This window comes from Psammomys obesus, unplaced genomic scaffold (assembly GCF_907164565.1).
Source record: "Psammomys obesus unplaced genomic scaffold, mPsaObe1.curated_primary_1811, whole genome shotgun sequence".
Lineage (NCBI taxonomy): Eukaryota > Metazoa > Chordata > Mammalia > Rodentia > Muridae > Psammomys > Psammomys obesus.
The window spans coordinates 4,060,314-4,081,383 of record NW_026596443.1 but is presented as its reverse complement, the minus strand read 5'-3'; the positions used below and the strand labels follow the sequence as shown (position 1 = coordinate 4,081,383).

At 49.7% G+C, this 21,070-nt stretch overlaps 1 protein-coding gene across 2 annotated transcripts in view; it reads left to right on the top strand.

Moving 5' to 3' along the window:
• Pkp1 (plakophilin 1) overlaps positions 1–17,862 on the top strand; it is a 43,056-nt gene extending 25,194 nt beyond the window's left edge. Inside the window, exons 3-14 of one of the 2 annotated variants that reach the window (XM_055598241.1) lie at positions 2,804–3,198; positions 5,853–5,997; positions 7,477–7,684; positions 8,640–8,817; positions 10,090–10,204; positions 11,758–11,913; positions 12,582–12,758; positions 13,888–14,041; positions 14,338–14,524; positions 15,011–15,095; positions 16,354–16,460; positions 17,672–17,862. In XM_055598241.1, the coding sequence (XP_055454216.1) occupies positions 2,804–3,198; positions 5,853–5,997; positions 7,477–7,684; positions 8,640–8,817; positions 10,090–10,204; positions 11,758–11,913; positions 12,582–12,758; positions 13,888–14,041; positions 14,338–14,524; positions 15,011–15,095; positions 16,354–16,428 (1,875 nt within the window). In that variant the 3' untranslated portion in view covers positions 16,429–16,460; positions 17,672–17,862. Of the gene's footprint in view, positions 1–2,803; positions 3,199–5,852; positions 5,998–7,476; positions 7,685–8,639; positions 8,818–10,089; positions 10,205–11,757; positions 11,914–12,581; positions 12,759–13,887; positions 14,042–14,337; positions 14,525–15,010; positions 15,096–16,353; positions 16,461–17,667 lie in introns of both variants that reach the window. The other variant, XM_055598240.1, reaches the window with a different exon arrangement.
• Positions 17,863–21,070: the final 3,208 nt, after the last annotated feature.

The following is a 21,070-nucleotide window of genomic DNA, read 5'->3' as shown; positions in this document are numbered from 1 at the left end:
CACACACACACACACACACACACACACACACACACACACACACACACCATGTTGAGCTATCCCATGCTTTCTTGGGAAACTCAAACCTCAGCTGGGATAGTCCATGAATCAAAACATTCCAGACTAGAAACTCAACTTCCTAGGAGCAGAACTGACTGTTGAGTCAGCAGGCTGGGCTAGGCAGTGAGAGCAGAGGGGACTAGGGAAATAGCTCAGTCAGTAACTTTATTGTCATGCCAGCACAAGGATCTGCATGTGAATCCCCAGTACCCACGTATAAAGCTGTGGCGTGATGGCATGTGCATGTAATCCCAGCATCAGGGAAGCAGAGACAGGAGAGTCCCTGGAGTATATACATGCATGTGTGTACACTCTCGGCCAGCTCCTAAAGGCAGCCAGTGATGGAGTCAGAGGGATGCAGGTGGTCCGAGTACTTGTGTCATGTCCAGTTCTAATTTACAAACATTAGTCTAATGAGCTCTAATGACCCTCTATGTCATAAACAATTAGGATCTCGGTTATACAGCTGGAGAAACTCAGACATACTGGGTGGAAGTCCTTTGCCTAAGGTTGCACCTGAGAAGGCAAATGGCAAAACCAAGTCTAACTCCGGTCTGTGCTGTGACTACCACATCTCCTTCTCATGCATAAGTCCTCATCTGGTTATGCTTGAGGGAAGAGTTTGGATTCCTAAGAATCCAATTTGGCAATTCAGCCTTAGAGGCTGCAGCCACAGCTGGCTCAGGGCAGGGAGGGCTAGAGGCAGCAGGCTTTATCTGAGCCTTGGAGAGTACCCAGGCATGTGTAGAGCTAGGAGACACCAGGGGCCAGCTGAATTGTTCTCCTACTTGTGAAAAGTAGCAGCAGAAGGCAATAGAGATGGGAGAGCCATCTCCAGCTATCCTAGTCATACAGTCCAGCACTATGACTTTAAAAGCTGGGGTGCGGCTCCCAAAAATGGATGACACTACTGGGGTGTGGCTGTTGTGGGGGGGTCCTTCCCCATTCCCCGAGGGCAGCCCACCTCGCTGAGACTTGCCAGAGCCGCCTGCTGCTCCTTTTCCCAGCACAGATTGCCGTGCCTAGAACCTCTCTCAGGCTTAATCAGCAGGATGGCGTCTTTGCTGGGCCTGGGCCAGCCGCACATATGCACTCCTCATCAGGTGTCTGAGATGATGTCCAGGTGTGTCACCTACCGAGAACAAGGGAGCTCCTGTTGCTTCTCCCTCTCCCTCGGAAGCCCAGCCTGCCGTGGGAAGTGTTCTGCATTCCCTCCAGAGTGCTGTCTGCCGCCTTCCTTCCCGGGAGAAGGAGGCAAAATATGGTCACTGCCTGACATGGTGGAAGCCTCTTTACATTTTTCATATAATCATCAAAGAGTCAGGTTCATCTCCAAATGCCAAGAACCCTGCCAGCTCCTCTCAGCCTCTGCCTTGCCATTGTTTGTGTCTCTCCCAACTTGCACAGACCAGCTCGCTGTGTGGCAGGGTGGTTTGACCCAGTTTGGTGAAGAAAATTATGCCCGCTTGGTATGGGTGAAGGCAGTGTACCTGCCAACAGCAAGGTTAACAGTCTGTGGCTTCCTGAGTTTGGACACCACTTCCAAATGTTAGCTTCACACCCATTCTTTCGGGGAACAGGAATAATGGGCCCCTCCTTAGTTCTGTGTGGCTAGATCCAGTGTAGCCGGGAGTTGCTGGTCATTAACAGCCTCCCCTGCAGACACACAGTTTACATCCATCTTCTCTTTTCTCTCTTTCTCCACTTCCTCCCTTGCTGAGGGTTGGGTGGGTAGCCTCTGGGCTGGACTTGGCCCTCACTCATCCCAGCAAAGGTGGGTCCCAAGTCAGCACCTGTACGGAGAGGTTTTATCAGGTTCAATGTTGTTCTGTAGTCTGAGAACAAGTTCTAACAGGACAGACCCGCCAGTTTTCGAGTCTGGGAAAGTCTTCTGTGGACAGTTCAGTACCAGAGCTGATTCCCACTGAAGCCTCTGTCTTTGCAGGCTCCTCCCAAAGAAATAAATTCCATGTTGGGCTTACAAGACCATTAGGGGCACCTCATTGTTCATGATATGGTTTCCCTTTGGACAAGTTTCTGCCCTGCTTCTCTCGAAGCCAGCCTGACGACACAGCCTGCACCCAGCCTGGGTCCTGTACCACCTCTGTGTGCCCAGCACCTAGCTAGCTAGCAGCTCTACAGAGTAGACATTTCCAAACGTGTGCAAGTGCTGACGCCATCTGGCTGTATCAGAAGCTGCTGTGTGTGTGTGTGTGTGTGTGTGTGTGTGTGTGTGTGTGTGTGTGTGAGCCGGAGTGACAAGGCAAGGGCTTGAGACAAAAGCCCATAGGTGCTCGGCTTCAATAGCCGAGTGACTATTGAAGGACCCCTCCTCTCTGGCTTGCAGCTCCCATCCTAGACTTTGTATTTTTTTAATTTATAAAATTTTTTTAATTTATAATTTTTTTTAATTTATAAGAAAATGTAAATTTTTCATTGCAACTCAGAATTTATTCACCATAGCACAAAACAGATTGTGTCTATTGTGTTGCACTCTGTATTGTAAGTTTTCCAGCATATTTCTTTATTCTATACTTTTAATAAGGGTGAGCATATCTGCTAAAATAACCTCATACTCCACAGCGGACCATGACCTGCATTTGGAAAAATAATATAGCAAGCAGATAATGTTCAAGGTTCCTTTCTCTGCAAGTATTTCCAGATCCTCTGAACACTGTAATGTTGTTAGATCCAGGATCCTAGTCAAGAGCTCAACTACACCTCTCACCCTTTTCCTGTCTAGATCTACAATGGGACCCTGAAGCGGGAGCCTGACAACCGTCGCTTCAGCTCCTACAGCCAGATGGAGAACTGGAGCCGGCAGTATCCCCGAGGCAGCTGTGCTACCACTGGAGCCGGCAGTGACATCTGCTTCATGCAGAAAATTAAGGCGAGCCGCAGTGAGCCTGACCTCTACTGTGACCCGAGGGGCACACTGCGCAAGGGCACACTGGGCAGCAAGGGCCACAAGACCACGCAGAACCGGTACAGCTTTTACAGCACCTGCAGCGGGCAGAAGGCCGTCAAGAAGTGCCCCGTGCGGCCGCCCTCCTGCACCTCCAAGCAAGATTCAGTGTATGTCCCGCCTATCTCCTGCAACAAGGACCTGTCCTTTGGCCACTCAAGGGCCAGTTCCAAGTGAGTGTTGCAGGGTTGTGATGGGGCCAGCAGGGAGGCAATCTTCTAGCCTGGCCTGCTCTACAAGGGGCTCCCAAGGGGGAGGGGAGAGGCTCAGCCTGTGTTCTGACTTCACTGCTGCCACCTTAAGGAGTCTCTGGTCTGGGCCACTGACCTAGGGAGTACTCAGAGTGAAAAGGCCACAGAGCCCAGACATTGTGGATACAGGTCCTGAGCTATGCACCAAAGGAGGCAAAGGAAAGAAGATTAGCAGGCTAATGGCTGCCACACTGTGTCTCTCTGATCAAAAACATCAACAGCAATGTTATAAATGCTTGTTCTCAGGGCTGAAGAGATGGCTCAAAAGTGAAGAGCACTGGCTACTTTTCCAGAAGACCCAGGTTTAATTCTCAGCACCCGCATTGGTGGCTCACAACCGTCTGTGACTCCAGTTCCAGGAGAGCCAACACCCTTTTCTGGCCTCCAGTTATTCAAGTAGTACACAAACATCCATGCAGGCAGAAAACCCAAACATATAAAATAATAACATAATTTTTTAACTAAATATTCATTCTTGGGCCCTACAGAGTCTTAGAGACACCTGGAGGTCCTAGCAATGTCTGTTCCAACAAGCTTTCTAGGCTCTCTCTCTCTCTCTCTCTCTCTCTCTCTCTCTCTCTCTCTCACATACACACACACACACACACACACACACACACACACACACACCACTGCGAAGGAAGCGCTCTCCTGTAGAGACCCATAGGCATAGGACACCTTGGGGCCACAGTAACATTGAACTTACCTTTCAAGGCTCAAAGCACCATGAACCTTCCAGCTGTCCCTTATCACCTACTGACAGCTATTCACCTATTCGGCAGGTATTTAGGGAGCATCTCCTCCATGCAGGCTATGTGGGGCAAGCACAGGAGGCACAGCCATGCTGACACAGCCCAGATTCTGGGACACACTCTTAGTAACTGAGGACTATTGTGCTCTTCCTATTCAGCGCCCTTTCCAGGCAGAGCCTGGTGAGGAGTAAACCAAGCCCTGAGATGGCAGCAGGCTGGCCCAAAGTCATACAGCTGGTTCTCTATGCCGTACTCTTTCCTTCTGGCCCCAGACTGTTCTGAAAGAAAGCAGGGTCCAGCTTGAAGTACATAAGATACATTTAGAATAAGCTGTGAAGGGACTCTAAAACCCCTCTCTTTTGGAGGCTAATCATGGTACCACCTGTCCCCAGCTGGAGGCCTAAGATTGAGTGACAAGCCATGCAGAAGGGACATTTAACTGATAAAGGCAGCAATGGCTTCTCAACAGAGGGCAGGTGTGCGACCAGCCCACGACCAGAAAACTCTACTCCTTGAGTGATATTTTTCAGAATTGAAGTTAGATTGCCCTAGCTGAAACTATGGCTACTTTTGAGCACCAGCTATGGCTAAGTATCAGTCCAAGACAAATGAAAAGAGGATTCCAATGTAGGTGCTGGGAACACCAGAGGGTCTGTCTCTGCCCTCTGGGGCCTGGCCTTTTCTCTCTGTTCAGAAGGAAGATACACTCCGGTGGAAAGACTGTCTATGGCTGTACACCATGGTTGCTCTGGGAGTTCCCAGACAAGGATTCCCTTCCTTGGAAAGGCTTCCTCGGAAAGGCTTCCTAGTCAGCAGGCCTGAACTAGGCCTTCGTGCCTGGAACTAAAGATGCCATGCTCCAACCAACAGACTCTTGCCAGAGGCTAGAGAATGTGCCAGAGGTTGCAGTAGAGCCAAACATTCAGTTAAAACACTGAACTAATAGCCATTTGCAGTGGCGCAACCTAACACATACCCTTCAGTGTCTGTCTAAGCTATCAGAATTTGAACCTGAAGTATGGAGAAGCTGTGGATGGTATCTGAGCTGGAGAACAATGTAGTGGACAAGATTTTAGGACCTAGTTAAAGGCTGTAATATGTTGGGTGAAGTATCTCTCTAGGCACTAGCTCCATGAAAGTGATCCTTACACAGGTGAATATGGTGACTATGGAGATGAGGTGTGTGTGTGTGTGTGTGTGTGTGTGTGTGTGTGTGTGTGTGTGTGCGTGTTGCGTGAAGAACGTGGCTGGAAGCCAGGCGGTGGTGGTGCACACATTTAATCCCAGCACCCTGGAAGCAGAGGCAGGAGGGTCTCTGTGGAGTGAGGCCAGACTGGTTCACAGAGCAAGTTCCAGAACAGCAGGGCTCCGTTACACATAGAAACCCTGTGCTGAGAAAACAAAAAGGAACAAAAAACAAACAAACATGAAGCTAGGTGGACTTGGGGAGGAAGGGAAGGAGAAATGGAATAAACAGGCCACTTTCTTTCACTTTCCCGGAACCAGACCACAAACACAATGGCAGAATAGAGGGGAGTTTCATCTCAGGAAGTAGGGACAAGTTTGTGTACAGTATGAAGGTAACTGTCCTGCTTTGACTTTAACCCCTGACAGGGAAGAGACGGAAACCCAGCACACAGTCATTTTCCTTCCTTGTAGGGAGCCATTCATAAGATGCTCTCCAAGACAGCCTGATCGCCTTTTTCTGCTTTCCTGGAGGGTAGATGGAGGCTGTTGTATTTGAGTGTACAAAGAAGAATTTAGAGTCTGCTCACTGGGGTTCCCATGCTCACCTGTAATACACTGTGCACCCTGTTCTCCCAGGATCTGCAGTGAGGACATTGAGTGCAGTGGGCTGACCATCCCCAAGGCTGTGCAGTACCTGAGCTCCCAGGATGAGAAGTACCAGGCCATTGGGGCCTATTACATCCAGCATACCTGCTTCCAAGATGAATCTGCCAAGCAACAGGTAACAGGCCATTCACCTCTCTAGCTGGTTGGCCCTGAGTGTGACCTGACCCCACATTTGGAGCTGAGTGGAAGCATGCACAGTTGGTTCCTTCCCACTGCTCCCAGTCACTGTGGTACAGAGTATTCCTCGCACTGCAAGATCAGAGCCTCATCTTAACCTGCAGAGTAATGCCCTCCTGACAGGTGTAGTTCCCCCACTGGCCGTTGCTGTGTGAACTTTCCCCAGAGAGATATAAACAAACAGCTATTCCCCCCAGATAGTGTACCAATGGCAGACCAGGACACTGATCCCATCAAAGATACAAGCTGACATATCAGTGAGTTAATTGGGCTTGTTTACAAAGCCTGAATGCTGACTCACAGGAGCATAGGAGCCCGAAAGCAAGTCTCTTCCCAGCAAAGATGTACGGATGGAGTCCCTCCCCTGACTCTTCATCTAACCTTTCACACTCTGTATACTCTATCACCTCCACGACCTGAGACCATAGGACCTTGCACACCTTGGGAAGAATTATATATCTCTGGGAGGGAGTTGTGGGAAGGAGTGGCTGGAATCTCAGGCAAAAATCTAATGATTCCATCCCTTCCTTCCTCCTAGTAACACGCCCAATATTTTTCTTTAAAAAATATTTTTTACTACTTGTGTGCGTGTGTGTGTGTGTGTGTGTGTGTGTGTGTGTGTGTGTGTGTGTGTATGCAATGGTCAGAGGACAACTAAAAGGATTCAGTTCTCTCCTACTGAGATTGAACTCAGCCCGTCAGGATTTTCGGCAAACGCTTATACTCATTGGACCATCACCTCAGCCCTCAGCAAACACAATTTGAGGGTCCCTAAAGCAGCTGTAGCTGCTGCAGTGGTGATAATGAAGGCTATTACACTAGAAGGATTGTGTTCTACGACAGCCATGGAAGAGGCTCATGGCCCAATGACAGTGATGAGTTTCACCGAAATCCCCTTCCTCAGATTCTACTAAAGGATGCTAGCCCTTTCCCCCGGTGAAAACAGGGCTCATTTATGCTTCCCACAGTTGTCTGTTAGACAGCTAGGAAAATACCTACGCATAGTACAGCTAGATGTCTTTCTAGGAGCTTGGGGTAGTTTCCATCAACATTTCTACCACAAGAGAATTTCTATGGCACTTTTTGTGTGTCCGATTCAACTTAAAAATTCTGAAGTGCATGGAGACACATCTTCTCATCTGGCTTTCACAGTGCTCCAGAAGGAAAAACAAAACAAAACAAAACAAAAAGCATGGCTCCAGACAGAAGAGGGACTTGCTAAGAGCTCCAAGCAGGATATGAGGAGCTAGGCTCTGAATTCAGGTCTTTGGGCTTCTTATCTTGGTCAGTTACCACCATCTCATTGCTCTTTATTTGTTGCGGTTGACTGGTGTGCTTCTGAACTGATGAATTTTTTGAAAACAATTGTCTCAGCCTCCTTTCCTTTAAGCAGTCAGTATGGCAACTCTCGCGGCAGGTCTATCAACTGGGAGGCATCTGCAAGCTGGTGGACCTCCTCCGCAGCCCCAATCAGAATGTTCAGCAGGCTGCTGCCGGGGCCCTGCGCAACCTGGTGTTCCGGAGCACCACTAATAAGCTGGAGACCAGGAGGCAGAACGGGATCCGTGAGGCTGTCAGCCTCCTGAGGAGAAGCGGGAGCACGGAGATCCAGAAACAGTTGACTGGTAGGTTATTGCAGAAGGGAAACCAGGATGGGGACTGGGCAAGGTGGCAGGGTGTGTCTCTGACCTGTCCTTCTAGGCTAGGCCAAGGCACAGATGTGTACATTTCACTGGGCTAAAATTCAGGAGCCAGATGGCACCGGCTTCAACTAGAGTAGTGGCATCCAGGTGAACCTGGGGTGGTATACACTCTTCAGAGGCCAGCCTCAAGGCTGGGTGCAAGAGAAGGAGCCTTATGTAGCAGGGACTGATTTGCAAGAGATGGGAGCGGAGCAGAGCCAATAGAGCAAGGGTTGGTAAATCTTAAACGATGGTCTCACCCTGTGTTCACAAGTATGTGAAGCACTCAAGGTAGGGTACAGGACAAAAGCCAGCATGAAGACCTTGAATTGGACCGGGAAGATAAGAATGTTCAGAGTAACAATTGATTAAAAAAAAAAAAAAAAAAAAAAGAATTCTAGACCCAGCGAAGTGGTCCCACACATGCCTTTAATCCCAGTACCCAGAAGACAGAGGCAGGCAGATCTCTGAGTTTGAGGCCTGTCTGGTCTACAGAGCAAGTTCCAGGACAGCCAAGGCTGCACAGAGAGACCCTGTCTCAAAAAACAAAACAAAATAAAATTCTAGACCCACTTCTGTGGTTGATACTTCCCATGTATTTTTTTTTTTCAGTTGGAAAACAGAGAGCGTTACTCGGTTGTAAGTTCCAAAATGCACGGTTTAAACTGATCAATATTTTAGGAACCTTTCACGCACATAATTTTTACCTAGGCTGAGAACTCTGAGATAGCCCCAGACCTCAAAGAACCTGTAGTCTACAGGGACACTGAGAATGGGATCTGGAGGGAGCTGGGCCAGGCCTGCCTGGAAGGTAGCCATTAGCTAGAGCCCCCCTAGTCACCCCCGGCCACTAGGTTTTCAGAGGCTGCCATGTTGAGATGACCATAACTGTGCCCAGGTCTACTCTGGAACCTGTCGTCCACCGATGAGCTGAAGGAGGAGCTGGTGGCCGATGCCCTGCCTGTCCTGGCTGACAGGGTCATCATTCCCTTCTCTGGCTGGTGTGACGGCAACAGCAACATGTCCCGGGAAGTGGTGGACCCAGAGGTCTTCTTCAATGCCACAGGCTGCTTGAGGTGAGAGAAGAGGGCACATCAGGTGATTCTACTAGGGCCACTCCGCGGTCAGCCTCCACTTCAGCCAGCGTTCAGCCAGAGCAGAGAACACACACTCATTTTGGCACTGCTTTTTGTGGGCTGGCTCCGGGACAAAGGGTCAAGTATTACCAATGTCTCTGGGTCTGGCTGTGCCTTTTAACCTCCTGAGAGGGTCCAGAGGTCATCACTGGGAATTTGAAAGGGGAAAAGCCTGCTTCTGAATACCCAAACTGGTTCAGCTAAGTCCCCTCCTCCACCCTGAGAAAAATGTATTCTTGTGCTGTCTTGAAGAGCGTTCTCTTGTACAAAAGTCTACTGACTGGCTCCTCATGAGTCACCTCCCGCCTGGTGCTGAAACCACTCGCCTTGTTCACTGGCACGGAGATGGTGCCGCTTTGCCCAAAGTTGTTTGAGTTCCACAGCAGGGTGTGGCAAAGACCTGGTGGGATCTGGATGTGCCTGTTCTCAGAGCTTCCGGGTGGCTGCCAGCGTGGAGTATGGAAACCAGAAAGCTAGTTCCCCTTTAGGGTCTCACTTAGCCGTAATGGAGTTTGTCCCCCAGAGCTCCAGAGAACTCCCTGGGCAGTTGGTAAATGCTTTGTGTTTCAGCTTGCCCCTCTTCCAGCCAGCCTCCAGCCACAGCCTCTAGAGAGCAAAGAGGCTGGGTAGATGAAAAGCCAGGGTAATTAAGGGCTTTATGGGGCCACATGACTGCTGGGTGTGACAGCACACACACACACACACACACACACACACACATACACACATCCTTTACACATACCATACACACAACCTAGGGCAGGAGGACCCACAGTGCTTGAAAGTGAAACAACCTTTATAAGAGGTAACTACATCTGGACCCCAGGTTACCAACCCTCCTTAGTTTTGGTTCAGCACCTCTCTCAGACCTGCTTTGCTCCCACAAAACAACAGTAAACAGCAGCTTTCAACACCTGTCCCCCAAGTGGCCAATAGAGGGTGACAACGGGGCTGCCAGGTACATTGACTCTTGTGACAGAGGACAGAACCGATGGTGAAAACTGAGTTCGAAAGAGACCTCCTTCAGCCAGGGCCAGGCAGATCTGGCTGAATGATTCTTTTCTTCTCTTCTTTTCTTCATTTATTTTTCTCTCCTTCCCTCTTCTTCCTGCCACAACTTTCAAATTCTGCCCTGTGCTTTCTGCCATTCTTCCCTGCACATCCCCACTCTGCCTTTCCTTCACCCTCCTCCTCGACGATTCTCTCCCCCAGGAACCTGAGCTCAGCTGATGCTGGCCGCCAGACTATGCGGAACTACTCTGGGCTCATTGACTCTCTCATGGCCTATGTCCAGAACTGCGTGGCTGCCAGCCGCTGTGATGACAAGGTGAGGGTGCAGGCCCCTGGTGATACCTCTATTCCCAAACCTGTCATGTCTTCCCATAGCTGTAAAGCCTAGGGCCACACGCTTAAGTCAGGGATTCTCTTGGTCCTGGCATTTCTCCCCCAGGACCTATGAGCCAGGGTTACACTTTCCAAGTGCTTGTGGACTCTGTCTCAGTGACAGGACACAGGCAAAGGCGGGGACAGTGGGGAGGGGGCATCTGGAACACGCAAGTGCTCCCTGCTTGGGCTCTGAAGGCCACACTGGTATTATAGCACTGCGTCCTCGAAAGTGTTCCCAGGCCCCACTGTACTTTCCAAGATGAAACGCCTGCCAGTACCTCCAGAAACACTATTGGGAAGCCATCAGCTGCCTTCCCTAGACTTCTGGATGCAGCAGCATGCACAGACGGAAAGGCAGTTCGTGGAGAAAAGATAACCAGGGTCTGGGATACTTCCACCACAACGGAGTACACGGAGGTCTAGTCCCTACACCCAGGATATCAGGGAGGTCAAGGAACAGAGATTTCTATCTCCTGCTTCCTTCACTGGAAGTGATAACGAGGCCTCTAAGAACAGCCTTGTCATTTAGCTGCAAGACAACGTGCTTTTCTTCCTGCTTTGTATACATCTCCATTACCCAGACAACCCTAAGCAATAGAAGTCACCCTGACGCCAACAGGGACCAAGTGCTCCTCAGACGGTAATCCTGCCACCCCCAGCCCTAGCCTAGAGGTTCACCAAAAGCAAATGCAGCTGTGGACCCAAAGGCAGCTGTGAAATCCTGAGTCCCTTCTCATTGCTGGTATGCACATAGCATCTTCAGTGTGGGAGGCTGGGGGGTAACCATGGGAAGAGGGGACAGGAAAGGTGACCAGAGGCTTTTAAACCCAGGAGGAACTGGGACTAGAGAAGATATTTTTGATTTTCTGCCTCACACGTGGTCTGTAGCCATGGAAATGGTCACCACTGTTTTCTATGTGTGCTATGTGCAAGGCCCCATGATTTGTACTTTTCATGTGCAATTGTCCCTCAGTAACCACAGACATTGTTCCAAATTCTCACACACACCCAAATCCACAGACTCGAGCCCTTCTGTAAAGTGAACGGTATTTGCATATAACCTAGACACACTTCTTTGTGTACTTTCAATCACCCGTAAGTTTTTCATGAAACCTGGTACAATACAATTGCCAAATGAATAGTTACTAATAATGCCAAGACAAATCTGTAAGTGTTCAGGAATACCTTTTAAAAAATAATTTCCAACCAATTTTAGTTGGTTGATTCTGTGAGTGTAGAACTGAGGGCCTAATGCATAATCTGCCTCACTAGCCAAGAGAGATGAGGAAAGTCCATTTTACAGCTGAGGAGACTGAGGTCCATAAAGGGGAGGCCAGCAAGTGACAGAGGCAGGAACATGTCCAGTTCCCAGGGAGCACTTGTGAGAGCTTTCCAGACTGACAGTGGTGCAGGCCATTCTGAATACTCAGGGGAGGTGGCAGGCCCATAAGTCTGTTGGGACAGAACTCAGGTGCTCTCTGCTGTTGCCCCCAGTCTGTGGAGAACTGCATGTGTATCCTGCATAACCTCTCGTACCGCCTGGACGCCGAGGTGCCTACCCGCTACCGCCAGCTGGAGTACAATGCCCGCAATGCCTACACCGAGAAGTCCTCCACCGGCTGCTTCAGCAACAGGGGGGACAAGATGATGGTGAGTAGTGTCTACTGCCGAGCCAGGGCACACCCACCAGGTCTCCACCCTCACAGCCCTCTTCTCCTGGAGCCAGAAAACAACCCTAGAGGAGAGACCGTGTCAAAGCCTTGTTCTTAGAAGCACACCACAGTTCTGGAGCTGGGGCGAGGGCCAGACCACCCAAGGACAAAAGCTCTAGGCCCCTTTCTGTGGGCTCCATTCCTCTTACTATACAGTGGGAAATTGTTCTTGTTTTTCCATCATCTCTGGACACTGGGGAAACAATAGAATTCTTACCATCTTGGCCAAGGGTTTCCAACACCTCCTAAGAAAGATGCTGTCGGTGGGAGGCAGGATGTAGCAGCCAGGCTCCAGGCTAGCTTGGAGATCCCAACGTAGCTAAAATTCTCAGCAGCTTGCGCTAGTATGGCCTTACACAATTGGAGGCTTGGCGGTGAAGCTGCCCTGGGGCACACTTCCTGAGATGCTGCCCAGAGACCATCTAGAGAACTGTGGTCCATTTCTTCACGGGGTGGGGGGAGTTCTGGGATGTACAGAGGAAAGGGGTACAGGAGCAGTCTTCTCCCATCCTTCCAAACAGAACCCACAATGTGAAATTGGGGGAGAGGCAGAATGCTTGGGTGTGTGATATCGTCATCTCCTCACTGACATGCGTCTCTTTGCAGAACAATAACTATGACTGCCCCCTTCCCGAGGAAGAGACCAACCCCAAGGGCAGCAGCTGGCTGTACCACTCAGATGCCATCCGCACCTACCTGAACCTCATGGGCAAGAGCAAGAAAGATGCTACCCTGGAGGCCTGTGCTGGGGCCCTGCAGAACCTGACAGCCAGCAAGGGGCTGGTGAGGAGCCCGCTCTCCCCTTTCTGCAGCCTATTCTCTGCATTTCCCACCAGTCTATCTTTTCCCTGGCTGAGTCTTTCAAACACATCTGGCTCTGAGTAATCTTTGAGCTGCAGATGTGAGCATGTTGGGCCTTGGGCTGGTCACCAGATCAGTGATGGGGGCAAACCCACCTCCGCTCTCTGAGAACTCCTGGGCAATGCCCACACTGTAATCTCTTGCCCTATGGTGCTAGCTGCTTGGGCTCTGCATGCAGTGAGGACAGGGATGAGGAGTGTGTTTGGCAAGAGAAATCCCCATTTGATGAACTAGACAGCTAGAGTTTGAGGAATGGCAGATTCAGAGAAAGCTGTGATGGAATCAGCCTTGAAGCTTAAAGACACAATGGTACAGGGTAAAGCCAAAGGCTATTTGGTGGATATCCAGCTGTTGTTCCTCAGGTATACCTGGGACAAAGGAGACTTGGGCAGCAGTAGACATGGGCATCCTGAGGGTCAAAATAACTTGGGGTTCCCAAAAACCCCAAGCTGGCCTAGAGTGGGTCATACCAAGATGATGGTTTGAGACCCAGATGAGCCAGCTTACTTGCAAGGAAGGGATCCCAATTCTCCCTCCGTATGGACCCAGACCCTTTCTGATCCTTCGTGGCCATGGCAAGCCCTCAATAAATGTGGATTGGATCCGCAGAGGTTGGAGAGTGTAAAGAAGATAACCAGACCTTCTCTAATCATCCCTTGCCCTTGGCCGTACGGTTTTATATAAACAGATGCTGAGAGAGGTGTCTGAGATACAGGAGCTGAGGCAGGGAGTGAGGATGGGACACCACTAGACTAGACAGCAGTCTTGGGTCACCATGAGGGACAGAAAAGATGCTTCCTCTGCCTGCCCACCTGAGTTTCAGATTGACCCCACCGATCATGGGAAACATGCAAGGGCAGATGAAGCTTGGTTCTGCCATAGTCACTTAGGCCTGAGCAGCAGTTTTGCCTCCTTGCAGCTTTAGGGTGAAACAGAAAAGGCTTTTGTTGTTGTTGTTACTGTTGTTTTGTCTTTCTCTTTGCTTGGGATTATCTGCCACTGTGGTGCCTGGAGGCCACAGACCAGCTCCTCCCTGGGTCTTCTTTCTTAGATGTCCAGTGGTATGAGCCAGTTAATTGGGCTGAAGGAAAAGGGCTTGCCACAAATTGCCCGCCTCCTGCAATCTGGCAATTCGGATGTGGTGCGGTCCGGGGCCTCTCTGCTGAGCAACATGTCTCGTCACCCAATGCTGCACAGAATTATGGGTAAGAGTACCCGTCCTCCCTTCCATCCTCACAGGATACACAGAGCCTCCTAGAAGGTCATCATCAAACTATTCCATAGTGCAGTGCAGGTATTCTGAGGGGAAGTTGCCAAGAGGGATGTGGAAGTAAGAGAGAATCTTTACCTCATGGGTGAGTCTACATAAATCCATCTGGATTGGAGTCCCTATGGGTTCTTGAGGGGCCACCTGAGGACCATGAGTACTGAGGCCTTTGACAGAACCCCTCCGCCACTCCATAGCAATCCTGACCCCACTCCTCAACTCCTTTCTCTCTAGGAAACCAGGTGTTCCCAGAGGTAACCAGGCTCCTCACCAGCCACACCGGCAACACCAGCAACTCCGAAGATATCTTGTCCTCAGCCTGTTACACTGTGAGGAACCTGATGACCTCGCAGCCTCAGATGGCCAAGCAGTACTTCTCCAGCAGTATGCTCAACAATGTCTTCAACCTGTGTCGCAACAGGTGGGCAGAGGAGGAGCTGCCTCCCCTCCCTCAGCAGGCAGAAGATGCAAATGCCCCAGGGGAGGAAAGGGATAGGATGAAGGAGAAGTCCTAGAAGCCAGATGCTGAAGGACCACTCTTCATCCTCCAGGCCCTAGGAATGCATAGAGGGGGCAGACTGGGCGACATGCAGGACACTGGGATGTCAGAAAATCAGAGGAGGCATAGAAGAGTAAGGTTCAGTTATGACAAAGTGTCCCATCCCATGTCCCCCAACTTAGTAGGGTTCTCTCTGGGGAACTAGCCTCCAGGATGTCTCCAGATGGGCAGGGGAGTGAAATGTGCCCACTGTGCAATGGCTTGGTCTCATTGTCCCTATTAGAGCTCCTCTTTCATGCACTCAGGGCCTCCCTGAATCTCTGGACCCTAAAGAGGGGGTGTCAAGGGAAGGGGTGTTCCTGTGTCATGAGGATTCTCATCTCACAAACCCACTCCCCACTTGTACAGTGCTTCACCTAAGGCTGCAGAGGCTGCCCGGCTACTCCTATCTGACATGTGGGCCAGCAAGGAGCTGCAGAGTGTCCTCAGGCAGGTAAGAGAGTATACCAGCAGCATTACTGACAAGACCCTGCCCGCACTTGGCCTGCATTAAAGCCCCAGCAGGTTGGGAAGAGAGTGAAAGATTTGTGCACCCCACAGAGCAAGGCGAGGCTGACTCTTCCAGAGGAGAGTTTGAGCAGACTTGAGTAGCAGTGAGTGTGAGCAGGGCTCTGGCCAGAAGAGCTACCACAGGTGCCTTGCAGCTGCGGGAGGAGGGAGAGGGGGAGGGAATGTGAGAGACCAGTATGAGACGGCTTAGACCAGTGATTCTCAGTCTTCCTAAAGCAGTGGCCCTTTAATACAATCCCTCATGCTGCGGTGACCCCCCACCATAAAATTATTTTCATTGCTACTTCATAACGTAATTTTGCTACTGTTATGAGTTGTAATGTAAATATGTTTGGAGATAGAGGTTTGCTGAAAGGTTTGTGACTCACAAGTTGAGAATTGCTGGCTTAGAGCAAGGTGACAAGGAGGAAGAACAAAGGGAACACCAGCCATTTGGGAACATAGTATATTCTGGAAGGTTTCAGGGCACAGTTACAAAACCACTTTAATTTCAACTCGAGAGTTTGCCTTTGTGCCTTTGGCACTGGAGGACCGCTAGACCTGTCCTCACTGCCTGAGACCCAGAAAAGCCAGGTGTGGTGGCACACACCTATAACCCTTGTTTTTGGGAGGCAAAGGTAGGAGCTTCAAAAATATTTACTGGTTTGCTCCCAATGGCTTGCTCAGCCTGCTGAGAGTCCAGAACCACCAACCCAGGAATGATACCACCCACAATGGGCTGGGCCCTCCGCCATCAATCACTAATTAAGAAAATGCCTTACAGCCAGATCTTATGGAGGCAGTTTCTCAGTTGAGGTTCCCTCCTTTCAGATGACTCTGGCATGTGTCAAGTTGATATACAACTAGACAGGACACTCAGCTATGTAGAAAGGACTACATGAGACCCTTTCTCAAAAATAAAGAACTCTCATTCCTTGCTTGATTTCTGCAAACACAAGTAAAAAGCTCAAATGTGCAAGAAGAATTGCAAGTGCAATTCACTAATGCATTGATGTTCATAACATCATGTTTTAAAACCAGATCCTTCGTAGCTTGGGCATATGTACATAGTGGTCAGAGCACACTGGTATATCCAGAGTCTAGATAAACCCAAGGATGTTACCAAAAAGTGGCTCCTGACCAGGCATCAGGCCCCACTGTGCCTCTCCTATGATGAATCATGTCTGTTTCTCCCCTCGCAGCAAGGTTTTGATAGGAACATGATGGGAAACATAGCTGGGGCCAACAGCCTCAGGAACTTCACCTCCCGGTTCTAAGAAGAGACTATCCAAGCAAGTCCAACTTGCAGGTGAGAATCAGCCTGCCCTGTGGCAAGGGATGCCTCCAGGACCACCACGGCAGCCACTCAGAAGCTAGGCCTGCGAGCTCTGTGGAGAGGCATCATTTGGCAGGACAGGCAGCTGAGCTCTGACTAACGGGGAGGACAGCCATGGAGACTCCTAGCTCTGAAAACATGGGTTGTCCCAACACAGGACGTTGGGGATATGTAACGTTTTGTTAACACTGGAAGGGCCAGAGGTCTGTAGAACGACTGAGGATGACTGACTAGGTTGCCCGCTCCATAGCCAGGTGGCACCACTCACAAGCAGGTTGTATAAGATAGGCATTACACAGTGTCATTCTTGGTGTGGTGAGCTTTAGCTTGCTTTTATTATTTACTTTTTAAACTCTTTTTTACTCTTTTATGTGTATGGGCACCTTGTCTACATATCTGTGCACCATATGTGTGCCAGGTGCCCAAAGAGGCCAGAAGAGGACATTGTATACTCTGGAACTGGAGTTACAAACAATTGTGGGCCACTGCGTGGGTGCTGAGAATCTAACCCCAGTGCTCTGGAAGAAGCAAATGCTCTTCACCACTAAGCCACCTCTCTAACCCCCCATCCTTCCTAAAACCCATTCTCACTCTGCACATGCCTAGTGTGGACAAGCTTTGTTTCCAGCTGATGATCCTCAAATCCAATACCTTGTCAATGTTCTGCAAGCTGAACATTCACTAGAATCAACCAGGATGCTTGCTGTGCATTCTGGTCTCCCATCTTGACAATTTTGAGTGGATAGCCCTTAAGTGGGGTGCAGGAAAATGTATATTTAAAAGGGTTTCTCATGCAGATAAGCCAAGAACCACAGGTGAATGCTGAAGCAGACACCTCTAGGAAGGTGTAAGGAGGAAGCCATCTGCAGCACAGGCCAGGCTTTCTGGATTGGCAATGTCTCACTACATGTTAACTGTGTGTTGTGGTTGCTGGGGATTGAACCTACAGCCTCACACATTTTGGGCAAATACTCTATCACTGACTTCTAGTCCCAACCCTCATTTGTTTATCTTGAGAAATGATCTTCCTAAGTCTCCAGGCTAGCCTTGGACTTGCTCTGTAGCCGAGGTTGGCCTTAAATGTGTGATCCTATTGTCTTAGCCAAATAACTGGTATTACAAATATACGCTGCCATGCCCAGCTTTCACTATACCCTAACCTGACAATGTCTCTTTCTAGAAAGACATGACCCAGCTGAGAAGACCTGGGACCTTGAGGATGGGTTACTTGTTCCATTCTGCACAGTATTTGGAGACGTTCAGATGCAACCAAGAGCAAACTGAAAGCTGTGGATGATGGAAAAAATTTTTGATTCTTTTTTTTTCCTTAGGGTAACTGGAAGGCTAGAGGGTTGGGGAGGTTGGGCGGGGGGGGGGGGAGCTTTCTTGAGTTAAAGGGGCTTACATCTGATGTCAATACTTTCTTCTCTGAGAAACAGTATATATATATATGTGTATAATGTAAGTGTATGGGTGTGCCTGTATGAGAGAGAGAGAGAGAGAGAGAGAGAGAGAGAGAGAGAATGAATGCGTGAATGCCATAACCAACATAACGAACAACTGAAACAGGTTAGGTGTGCTGATTCTTTGCAGCTCACAGGCAGCACGGGGGACTCTCCATGTCTCCCTTTAGAGACGAGAGACACACATGCTTTTTGGCTAACCGAAAGTAAAGTGTATCCAGGCAGGGGTCCTTGCCAATGAAGGCACAGAGAGCTCGGCAGCCTTTCTCTGCCACTTCTGAGATGGCAGAAAAAGAGACAGTAGCCAAGGATGGGGCTAACATTCCCTCTTAGGAGGCAGAGAGAAGCTCCAAAGGACTTAAGATGGTGTCACTTGCTTAGCTGGGGAATCAGAGCAGAAAGGCTGGCTTATCGTTCTTGGGGCTCAGCACCCACATGAAGGCTTCAGCCAGCAGAGCCCCAGATTTCTGAGAGCCTGCAAGCAGCCATTTTAGGAGAAAGTCTGAATAGTGCCTGAAACCAGAACTCTGGGATGGTTACATGTGCTCATCTTCCCTGGGGGATGGGGCAGGAACGGGTGGGCACTGGACACCTGCCTGCTCAGGCTTCTCACAGAATGGGGGCTAGAGGGTTGGGGGAGAGAGAACTGGAAATTATCTGCAATGTGCCTCAGGCCTAGCCTGCTGTGTGTCAGGTGAGGGAGTTTTTGAGGGGGGGGTCCCAGAGGCCAAAGGAAAGGGAGTTTGGCTAGATGAACCAGGAAAAAGAAGTGTCTTGTCAGGACATCAGCCAGCCCTCTTTCTCCCTGAACCCTAGCTGTCCTGTCTGCTCTGTCACTGTGAAACAAAGAGGCCTATCAGCAGTGGAGAGAACCAACCCCAGGACCATAGACATGGTGCTGCAGACAGTACTGCAAAAGAACATCTGAGAACCCCATGAGTGGGTCTGTCTGTGTTAAGGCCCCCTAGGACAGCTGGCAGGGTGGGGCGGAGCTGAGCCTTTCCCAGGGCCACTTATGTCTAGGCTAGCACCTCCCCGCTGGTATGGTTAGCGCTGGGTAGGCAAGAGTGATCGGGGCCGCACCTCTCTCAAGGCGAACATAGAATGCTCTCTGACCCACATCTCTTCTTAACACTGCAGTAAGACTGAAAAACTCTCCTGTGGTGCAGGGTTGCCTAGTAAAAGATCTGTTCACTGAGGAAGGAGGTCGGATTCATGAGGACCTTGGCCCTGAGAGGTGTCCTAAACCACCTAGCCCAGCATGCCCTGGCACTCTGAGTCTGCAACATACTTCCCTGTTTGGCTCATGTTGGAACCTGCCTCCTGCCTCACCTCTCCTCTGATACCACCCATGGGATGCTAACGCATCACACTGTCCTTGGATAGGCTTCTTTTCATCTCCTTTGCCGGTCACTGGGATCCAAAATGATCTGTTCATTGGCTCACTATTCTGTTCAGGCAGGATTCAAAGGAAGCACTTAAAGCACATCAGTAAATAAAACCTTCCACATTGCCCCCATGCAGTGTGTGTCCTCCTAGGGAGAAAGGATACCTGGGTCCTGGGCTTTAGGAGCTGTCCGCTTAGTAAGTTTGAGAGACTCATGCAGAACATTCGAGTCAACAAGTGAAACTGTTATAGGCCCTGGGCTGTAGGAAATGAGGACTGTGTTAGGCTGGGAAGGGGGTGGTGTTCAGAGCCTATTACTTTCTCCATGATCTCAAGCTAGCCAGGTGGGCTGGGCCCAGCTCATGCCTGTCATTCAGGAAGGGGACAATCAAGGGGACTTATGAATGCATTCCTAGAAGTAGGGAGTAAGGGACTGGCTAGACTTTATGTTTCCCAGACCTATCTTCATATTTTAAATCAAATTTGCCTCTAACTTCCATGCTTAAAACAAGTTACAATTTAGGGCCAGATGAGAAAGGACACGGGACCTGTGTCTTCCTTGACTTTTGGGCTTGCTGCACTGTCTGGGAATCTCCCTCCAGCCCTCGCTCTTCTTGCTCTGTGTTGTATGAGAACCTTGTGCTGGACAGGCCCAGTTTCCTTGTATGATACACCATGTATTTGCTTTGTCGAAATATAGGAAATCAATAAATTGCTAGTGTTTCTTTGAGACGTTTCAAGCTTTGTATTATTTGGGGTACCACTAAAAGATGAGGGGCCTTCTCTCTGATGTCTCCTCTTTCTGACGATGTAACAGGCAAGGACTGAAAATGTCACCAAGGGCATGCATAGATACGTGTTCCACTGGTACATCATGCTCCAGGATGCTGGGACTGCTGTCCCAATTTACAAACAGGTGGGGCTTAGGGGGGAGCAAATGGGACTAACGTCACCAGGTCACAAGTGGAAAAGTCATTTTGAGCACAAACCTCATCCATCCTGGCAGAGTCCCGTACAAAAGAGACTTTCAAGAGGGGTGGGGAACTTAGGAGTTTATGTTTCCAGAATGCCTGTGCTGCATGGATTTCATGTCAGCTGCTGGATAGTAGTGAACACAAATGGATGACCCCAGGCATGGTTTGGGCTGAGAGTCATGGTCACCTGTTGGAACCAGGGCTGCTAGCTTAAAAAGGGGAGATGCTAAGGAAATCCCTGGAAGGGAGCTTTCCCTATCCTGGAGGAATGATGACTAATCAGCTTCCAGTATAGTATCGTGGGATATCATGGTGTTTGGTAATGGACAGGAAGAGTGTCCAGTGCCACTCAGGACAGGGCTGTGGCTCTCCATGACCCACGCTATTAGATGGTCTAGGCTGGGGCTTCTAGAAATGCTCTGGGACCTACAAACTTGTACTGGCTGCAAAAAGCAGATCAAATTGTCAAATCAGTAAATGTCACCTTCATGCTTTCACTAAAATACAAAATCAAAATCATACAATTTAAAATGGACACAGCTCTGACCCTCTTCAAAATGAACAATACCGGACCAAGAAATTGTACAGGATCGGCCTGCAAGCCTTCCTCGTGCCCCTCTCGTTTCTACCCCACCCCGAGGAGAACATGGCACTACCTTGACTTCTAATGCTATATTTTAATTTTTGTCGTTTTAAACTTCCTGTGCAGGGTGCCAATGCTCAGTCCTGTTCTGTTCCAGCTTTAGCTTAACAACACGT